This window comes from Pavona decussata, unplaced genomic scaffold (assembly GCF_977016875.1).
Source record: "Pavona decussata unplaced genomic scaffold, jaPavDecu1.1 SCAFFOLD_46, whole genome shotgun sequence".
In the NCBI taxonomy this organism is placed as follows: Eukaryota; Metazoa; Cnidaria; class Anthozoa; order Scleractinia; family Agariciidae; genus Pavona; species Pavona decussata.
The window spans coordinates 2,417,687-2,426,915 of NW_028145468.1; the positions used below are offsets into that span (position 1 = coordinate 2,417,687).

The 9,229-nt window shown below is 41.9% G+C and overlaps 1 protein-coding gene across 1 annotated transcript; it reads left to right on the top strand.

Annotated features, from left to right (window-relative positions):
- Positions 1-2,017: 2,017 nt before the first annotated feature.
- On the top strand, positions 2,018-9,077 carry LOC146482466 (monocarboxylate transporter 10-like). Its single transcript, XM_085107309.1, has 4 exons — positions 2,018-2,396; positions 5,697-6,316; positions 6,420-6,786; positions 7,635-9,077. The coding sequence occupies exons 1-4, from the start codon at positions 2,213-2,215 to the stop codon at positions 7,811-7,813; spliced, it is 1,350 nt and encodes a 449-aa protein (XP_084963435.1). The 5' UTR covers positions 2,018-2,212; the 3' UTR covers positions 7,814-9,077.
- Positions 9,078-9,229: the final 152 nt, after the last annotated feature.

A 9,229-nucleotide genomic window follows, 5' to 3' on the forward strand; every position in this document is an offset into this window, starting at 1 on the left:
CGATCCGCGATCATATGGAAACCAGCCTTAAACCTTGAATGTGGTCCAGTTTCACGTTGTTGTTTTTGCGGGGGACGGTAAAAAAATGTACTAAGGTGTATAACGCAAGTGTAAAGCAAATGTTTTGCTAATGAAAACTATTGTTTTCCGACGTTCTCGTTACCGTCGTCGTCGTCGCTGCTTAAAGCAAGCGACACACCTGGCGATTTAATACGCCGATCGTCGCGATCAGCGTATAAAATCGCCAGGTGTGTTCCCTATTCAGTCCAAGTTTACAATGGCCCACAATAATGTACAAGGTCACGCTGCAAATACAAAAAAAATATATATATATAAATGAAATGCTGTAAGCAAAAAAATGGGACTCTTGTAAAAGTAAAAATAAATTAAAGGCTGTAATAAAAGACGGTCCCCAATAGGTTTTTCAGGATCCGGGATTTGGCTTTTTTAAAGGTCGGGATTCGGGATTTTAGCGGAAAAGAGCGACGACATTCGGGATTAGAACTGAGGGACGGGACGCGGGATTTGACGATTTTACGAAGTGGGATGTGGGAAATGTTACTCTAAAGAAACGAGATCCGGGAAGTTTGGTGTCGAAAATGTACAATGAAAATCTAGTTGTCACCGTCCTGGACGAAAAAAGAATTTTAAGGTTCCTGTGTCTTTACAGATAAAATTTCTTCAGTGCTCCCTGAGACCTTGCAGTTAACTTGAGCCGATAAGCCTAAACAAATGCCACAGAGCTAGCGTACATAACAGGATAAAGGAACTAATTCAAACGGCTCCGAATGATAAGAAAACGTCCATTCGGTAAATTTGAGTAGTTTCCTTCATGATCAAAATCAAAAGGTCAACACTGAGAGATCTATAATTTATACGTAAAGTATCAGAAGTATGCAGTTGGTTTGGCACATGTAAAAGTTCGACGTCTGAATCGAAGTCGAACTTTTGCCGTTCTATTCGACTGGCGCAGTCGAAAAGAACGCCGGGCGGGTCGACCCAAATCCAAATCATTCTGTCGATCCTAACCGATTCAATATACGTCGATCTTTACATGCGCCGAGCTCATGTAAAGTTCGACGTATGAACCGGGCCTAATCGGCTACGAAAACAAAACCAAACCCAGTCACTAGCCTGTGGTTAATTCAGTCATTACCCAGCTGCAATACGTAACGGCAACGAGAACTGTAAATGACCAAATTAATTAAAGCTTTGATGGAGAACGTGAGCACAGGACGTTTAATGTTTTGGTTGCTTCTGTAGGTACAGGATCACAGGATCACAATAATTTATTTTCTAAATTATAGATAATCATGCACTTACTTCCTAATTTATTTTCTAAATTATAGATAATCATGCTCCACACTCCATGTTAGTCCACAGTCCACGTTAGTCCACATTCCACATTAGTCCACAGTCCACATTAGGGACCTTAAGCAGCGACGACGTCGACGTCAACGAGAACGTCAGAAAACAATAGTTTTAATTAGCAAAACACTGGCTCTGCACGTGCGTTACACACTTTGGTACATTTCTTTGCCGTCCTCTTTAAATTTTTAAATTTTTTTTTTCACATTCCACATTAGTCCACAGTCCACATTAGGGACCTTAAGCAGCGACGACGACGTCAACGAGAACGTTGAAATAAGCAAAACACTGGCTCTGCACGTGCGTTACACACTTTGGTACATTTTTTTTTGCCGTCCTCTGCAAAACAACAACGTGAAATGACCAAATTTAAGGTTTTATGGAGAACGTGAACGCATGATGATTAATTTTCCTTTCTCTTTCTGAACTTTAAAGGCGCCCGCTCCTCGATAGTTCGGCTACATTGCACAAACTGAGAGAGTATAAATCATCGCGAATTTATTCAGAAGACGCGAAGGTAATTTTTTAAGTTTAGTTTTCGTCGGCGTCGTCGTCGTCGTCTCTGCTTAAGGTCCCTATTAGTCCACAGTCCACGTTAGTTCACATCAGTCCACAGTCCACATCAGTCCACAGTCCACGTTAAGCTTTTTTATGTTAATATACATCGAACAAAAACAATAGCACCACACGATCGGTCCATTGTGAGAAAACCATAACGTAACAAAAGCATATTTTAAAACTTAAGTCCGTGGTGAAAACTCCAGCATTTTATGACAGCACTTTTCAGCTTCTTTTGGCAATCGGCACATAGTATTTCCACGGCAGAAACGTCACCATCACACTTATGGCATTCAGTTTACTGCCATGTTGGTCAAGCGGCGCTCCTCGCAAACGGGACAGTTTGTGGTCATGGTTGGTCTGTGTTTGCGCAACAATGACCTGGGTTGCATCGCTCGGGTTTCTTTTCAGCTTTGGCATTTTCCTGCCGGTGTTCATGGATTATTTCAATGCATCCCGTGAAACAACAGGTTCGTATATACATAGCAATCGCATTTCAAAAACTCACAAGTTCGTATCGATTCTTCCGTTTCCTTTTATTCCAACTGTCAGTCCCTTTACGATCGATAACAAATGATGTTAGCCATGCGACTGCCTCGGGCGGCCAAAATAAGATAGTTGTACATCGATTGTACAATAGTACAATAGGGACTTTTAGGGTGCGTTCGATTGACCCTGTTCCGGAATAGGAATTATTCAACGATGACAAGAAATCCCTCATAAAAGGTTTTAGGAGTTACTGGAATACGAGACGGCTCTTAAATTCTCATGTGTCAGCGACAGTTTGCAGAATTGGCCTCCCAAATTTCTTAAAACTGAAGAGAAATTTAACAGCCATTCCGCTTATTCTTATTCAATCAATAAAGTCAATCAAACGCAACCTAAGCAACCACGACGGCATCGCCAACGAAAACTTCACCTGAAAATATATAAGTTTACGTTTCTTGAACTATTTCGCGAATATTCACACTCGTTCAACTTGTACAATGTGGCCGAACTATCCAGGAACAGAATTAATAGGAACGGCATTCACGTTAAGACAGAGAATAATAATTCTCTGTCATGTGTCACACGTTGTCCACAAAACCTTGAATTTGGTCCATTTCACGATTTTGTTTTGCTGAGGACGGCAAAGAAATGTACCAAAATTTCTGACGCACGTGCAAGGCCATTGTTTTTCTCATTAAATCCTATCGTTTTGTGATGTTCTCGTTGTCGTTCCCAAAGGAGGTCGAGGAGAAATCAGGTATTCCATGAGTCTCCGCGAAAAATTATCGACTAGAAGGTGTCAAGTATCGATGCGAAGGCGAGCACGCAGTCCGAAATCGACTGAATCAAGTGGTTATTTTGAGGGTCCCCAATAGGGTTCTTCAATCCCGCCATCCCGGACAAAATTTTCCCTCAATCCCGTAATCCCGACCCCTGTTTTAGCCCAATCCCGATCCCGGTCAGCTGGAGGCCGTTTTTCGAAAGTCCCGTTAACTTATCGGGCCCGATAAGTATATTTTTAAATGCTTTTTCGCCGATTACACAGTGATTACAGACATGTACTTGGCCAATGTTTTCATAGAAGTATAAGATTTTAAAATTTAGTTTTTTTTTCTAATTTTTAAGATAAAACTAGCGTGCAGCACGTCTCCGAACTCGTAGAGTTGTAAAACGATTTATTTTCTCCCACGCGTTTCGTGTGACTAACGTACACTTCATCAGGAAGTTTTACAATACAACATAAGTGACCTGAATATATATACCTACATAAGAGACCAAAATAAATTTTACATTTCGTAAACCCGCACCTACGAGGGCAGATTTACACGTAGGAAACAGGCCAAAAGGTGTGCAAGGTGCGACAAATTTTGTGCGTGACATAGTTTTGGCCCCCCAAAATTTGTACAGCTTATTTACATAGATAAGATAAAGTTACAGTACACTTGTAACAGACAGTGCAATCCAAATTTAGTGGTATCCGGCTGATAACCAATCTCGTACCCAGAGTCCTCAGGCTCTTTAGCCAGCGGTTGGTCGCAAGGAGAGACTCTGGGGTACTGGAATTTTATTACCGTAGGATTTCTGCGGTAAAACAATGGAAGCCGTTACATGGCAGCCAAAAGGTAGCCAATCAAAATATTTAAATTTTTTCGAATTCTCCAGAGTCTTTCCTGGCGCCCACCCGCTGACCAAAAAGCCTGAGGACTCTGCGTACGAGATTGGCTAATAACATGCTTGATACGTGCGTGACTTTCCGGATTTCGTTTTTTTAAAGTAACATTTCCCGAATCCCGCTTCGTAAAATCGTCAAATCCCGCGTACCGTTCCTAATTCTAATCCCGAATATCGTCGCTCTTTTCCGCTAAAATCCCGAATCCCGACCTTTAAAAAAGCCAAATCCTGGATCCCGAAAAACCTATCGGGGACCCTCTATTTTTCCTTATTCAGGATCTGAGAATGTAAGTTAAATCGTTTTTTGTATTGCTTTGACAATTAAGTTCAAGCTTGCATTACAATTTCGCAGCTAATTTGCGTAAGAATACAGAAAAACATACAATTGTTTGGAGTGGTATGCATGATCGACTCGCTTTGTTCGTTCGCGGCTCTCAAAGGCTTGACCCAAATTTGATCCTAGCGAGTTCAATCCTGGGTACATTAGCGTAAAATCTTGCCTGTTGTTGCTCGAATAGTATCTCCTTTGAATTTTATTCAAGGTCCCCTTAAGTCCCCATGTTTTGAAGGAATTTGTGTTCGTTGAAGTTTGCCTAAATTGGCGCCAAACATGTCAACAACTGCATGATGCTTTTATAGTACGTGTAACTGCTTTTGAACGATCACTCGTTTTCCCAGTCGAAATGAACAGTACCTTAAGCACGATTCTGTTCGGTTCTATTCGTGTAAGGACATCAAGTGGTGACATAAATGCTTCCTTTTAAGTCGATATTCAAGCAAACGGTAAATGCATGGAAGCCGAGTCGAAGAAGAGTCGAGTGGCAAGCGGCCGTTCAATCAGTTCTGATCGCACAAACAAGCAAAGAAGCCGCTCTCGTAATAAGTCTTTTGGAAAACTAACGTGTCCCATGACCGTTAGAAACCTACAACAGGCTAAGTTTGACGAATTGACATAACTCTGACTGTCTAAATCTAAGCAATTCACGTTAAGCAATGGGGACGGAGAGGGCAGATCAGCGTTCACTCCGAGAAGCCCCATCCCAAATGCGAGATCGCGTATCAACATCGAGTTGATAATATAGTTGGAAGCGAGGCATTGTGGGATACCTGATTTTTCCTACTTTTCGTTCCCTTAGTAGCTGCTTAAACTGACTAAACTGAGTCCCTAATACGCCACAAATACGGTCGAACACCTACCGTGTGTTGACACCTCCCGTAAATGGCAGCACACTACTGTTCCGCCAAAATCTCTTAGCTTTCAAGTCTTTCAACTAAACATGGCTGACAGTAAAATGGAGGGCCTCTCTTTTCTGTGAAGCTTTCCTGTAAAGCAGTAGTTTTTTTACAGATGTAAATGCCGTGGGTAAATAACGTTCATTCATTCTCTCTCTTTCTTCCTTTAATTTGTTCTGACCATAGGCTTGTGTAATTCTAAATCCTTGCACAGTTTTTACGCAGAAAGAACTCTCGCCGCTCCATGACTCGAAAACAACCCACATATGGTGCCAACTCTGACCATATTGGTGCTTGACGGGAATGTCAGTTCTCACTTGTCATTGCTGTAATGCGTTTCTAATACTGTCAAACACTTCTTACTTTTTTTATTTCAGCATGGGTTGGTTCTGTAGCCATCGCATTGACTTTCTTCGCCGGTCATATATCAACCGCTCTGATCACGCGGTTTGGCTGCCGCATCACCACTCTTATTGGAGGTGCATTTTGTGTCGTGAGTTTGATAGCCAGCTCCCTTGTTGAGAACATCTTGCTTCTGTTCTTCACGTACAGCCTATTGTTTGGTTTTGGTTGCTGTTGTACATTCTCTGCAGGCCTGGTTGTAATTAGCCAGTTCTTTAAGAAGAGACAGTCACTTGCCACTGGTGTGCTGACAGCAGGGCACGGGGGAGGGGTCCTTGTTATGGGCCCCACATTAGAGGCCCTAATAAGGGCCGTCGGCTGGCAGTCCACTTATCAGATAATGGCTGGCGTTGCTTTTGTTCTGTGCTCTCTTGCGATAACCTTTGATCCTAATGTGGAGGCAGATGGAGAAGAAAGTAGCAGCAACGAAATGGCGGAGAAGGAAGACGCCGGTGGAAAGACAAAAAAAGAAAAGATGATAACGCAAATAAAGAATGTATTTGATTTGTCAGTGTGGAAAGAGCCTCCAGTTGTGTTTTTTATCCTTGGTGCATGCGTAGTGGAGTTTGGGCATTTCGTCCCTCAGATTCATTTGGTAAGTGTTAAGACACTTTTTTTGTTTTGGGTCTATGAATTGGTTGTGGCATCCTCCATGTAACCTGTATGGTAAAATCTGTATTGTTTTGTTTTTCTTTTAGATTCGCTATTGTGAAGATCTGGGCATTTCGTCTGAGAGAGGATCAAAACTGTTCATTTATTATGGTCTATGTTCCGCTATCGGTCGCTTACTGGCTGGTATCTTGATCAACCACCCAAGAGTGAACGCTTTCATCGTTTTCCAGGCAGCAGAATTTGTGGTTGGTTTGAGCACAATTCTAGTGACTCTAGCAAGCACCTACACGCCGCTGGTCATCTACATTGTCATTTACGGGCTCAGCGACGGGTTCTTTTTTACCAGTTTAACAGTTCTCCTTCTTACTGTCAGTCCTCAGAAAACTGCAGCGGTGCTCGGTTGGGAGATGATGTTGGTGTCGTTCTTCTTGGCCAGCGGTCCTCCATTAGCTGGTAAGTGTCCAATTTTTGTTGCTTTCGCTGCTGCTTCTACTTCTGCAGCCTGTGCCAAGCGTTGGCCAAACCTTTAATCTCGTACCCAGATCTCACATTTCGACATCCCAGAGTCGTCTGAGATCTGGGTACGAGATTAACCAACCTTAAGAAGGCATGATACTCAGGTTAGGCTCCGACAACTAAAAGGATCAAACGGAAGATAGCTCCTCTAGCACAGGTTGACACAGGATAACTAGCCTGAGTATCACGCCTTCCTAAGGGGAGGGGGGGAGGGGAGGGGGAGGGGGAGGGGAAGGGGGAGAAGAGGAAAGGAAGGCCTGACACAAAACCTAGACTGTTCACAGTCCCCCTATTTTTCCGTGGGATTCTCGAGACCGGTGCGCTTCGATGAAACCGCCGCCATCTTGGTTTGTAATAGCGAGCGCGATCTGGGGAGAGTGGCTAAACTACCGAGGGAGGGGGAGCGGAGTTGGGAGGCGGCGGGAAAAATAGGGACTCTATTTTTTCGCTTCCCTTCCCCCACTAAACACCCACTCCCGCTCCCCTCGGTAGTTTAAACGTTGCGATCCACATCTATGTGACTTAATCGTGAGACAGACGATAAAAATCAACTATCATTTTAAACCACGATGACAAACAACTTTCATAGTATTAACCTGAATATCTTTCTCACTGAGGTCAACAAGTAATGTGATTGGGGAATTGACGCGAAATTAAATTTATCTGACCCGTGATTCGGATCGATAGCTCTTCTTCTAGACACTGTTCCTTATTGCCTTTGATGTACTCTCTTAATTTCCAAATTGTGCCAGTATTGAATCAGAATATTATTATCGCTTTTTCAGGTCTGCTTGCCGACAAGTTGGGTTCCTATGTGATACCTTTCCAAGTGGCTGGTAGCATTACTCTCGCAGGTGCTTTCATTCCTTTCATACGGCTCTGTTGCAAACGGGCTCCACCCTCTACTTATGATGCTGACAAAAATGCTGCTACGTTCACGCTACAGGACCAAAAAGTCATGTAACGGGATGACGGAGGCGAGAAACTACTAAACCAAATCTCCAACGCTAATGACATCGGTGTTTCGATTTCCTATGTTTAAAACCTCTCAACCCGTAACCGGGAGGATATAGTTAACAATCAGATTCCACAAGCGCGCGTTGGATATGAGATGATAGATAGTTGGCTATAATCATATCATATCCAACAAGCTTGAGTGGACAGGTGGAAGAATTGTTCTATTAAAACAATCTAGAAATATTGCTAATCTTGCTGATTTCGCTTTACCATGAGAACAACCTATTTTTCGGGCATTGTATAATGGCTTATATACCATAGCCTCTAAGCCAATCATATGCCCAGTATTTCATTATACAATGATCCAGTTTCTTAAAATTTAATTTACAATACGGTTGCAAATTGGTAGTGTAACTCGCACGCTAGCTCTAGGGATTTAGCCTTTGCACCTTCGCAGACGCCGGTGCATTATTTTTTACTGACCAATACAGCTTATTGCTCAAGTCAGATGAAAGAATAGAACTCTCCTTCCGTTAAGATGATTCTCTCGTAATGAAAGTTGACGTAAAAGTTTTCTGAAACTTTCTGTAAATGTTTACTAGTATGAATTATTTCAAAAACATGCAGTAAAAAATTTAAGTCACTTTACCCCAAAATTGCTTCCAATATCCACTTTTAAATATGAGTCTATAGTTACTGTCATATCTGGTGGGGATAGAAATTACATAGATAAAGTAGAACTTGACTCCATGTCATCATTTTCAAGTTTACATGTATATTTACAGTAAAAGTAGAACTTGCTGAGAAAAACGTTATACATATAATGCACGAAGCATAAACAGAAATCATAGATAAATTTCTTTGCAGGGAAGCACAATATAAGGAAGTATTAACCCAAAGCGTTTCTTGCATGCGTGTGTGTTCTAAAGGTCTTGCCTTTAGGTTTAAGGTTTTAACGTTTGAATTGTTTTGTCCGATTTCTAAACACCGATCGAGAAGTGGGTTGAAAACACGAGGTCCAGCCGAAGTTTTTCAACAAACTTCGAGATGTTTGGAAATCGGATGAAACACATGATGACTTCTTTATCATTCAGTGTGTAGTGTACGATTTTCAGACTTTTAAGGAGTTTGAACGTACATGTAGTTTGTTCAGAGCTTGAGAATTGTGTAATTCCAGCAGAGGCTCGTGAAAGTATTTAACAGTTATGAAATAAATGTGATGTCATGTTTTAAGAAAGGTGAATAAATGATATATGTAATTTTGTTTTTCAGTCAGTGGCAGCATCTCATTTTATTTTTAACTTTTTAGTGGTTATAACTCAAACACGAGCTCAGCGACCTCCATTTTTCGTTATGGAACTATAATAAACATGCAGCCGAAGCTCCATGTGCGACAACCTCTCGTAAGCAATCACCTCCCTTA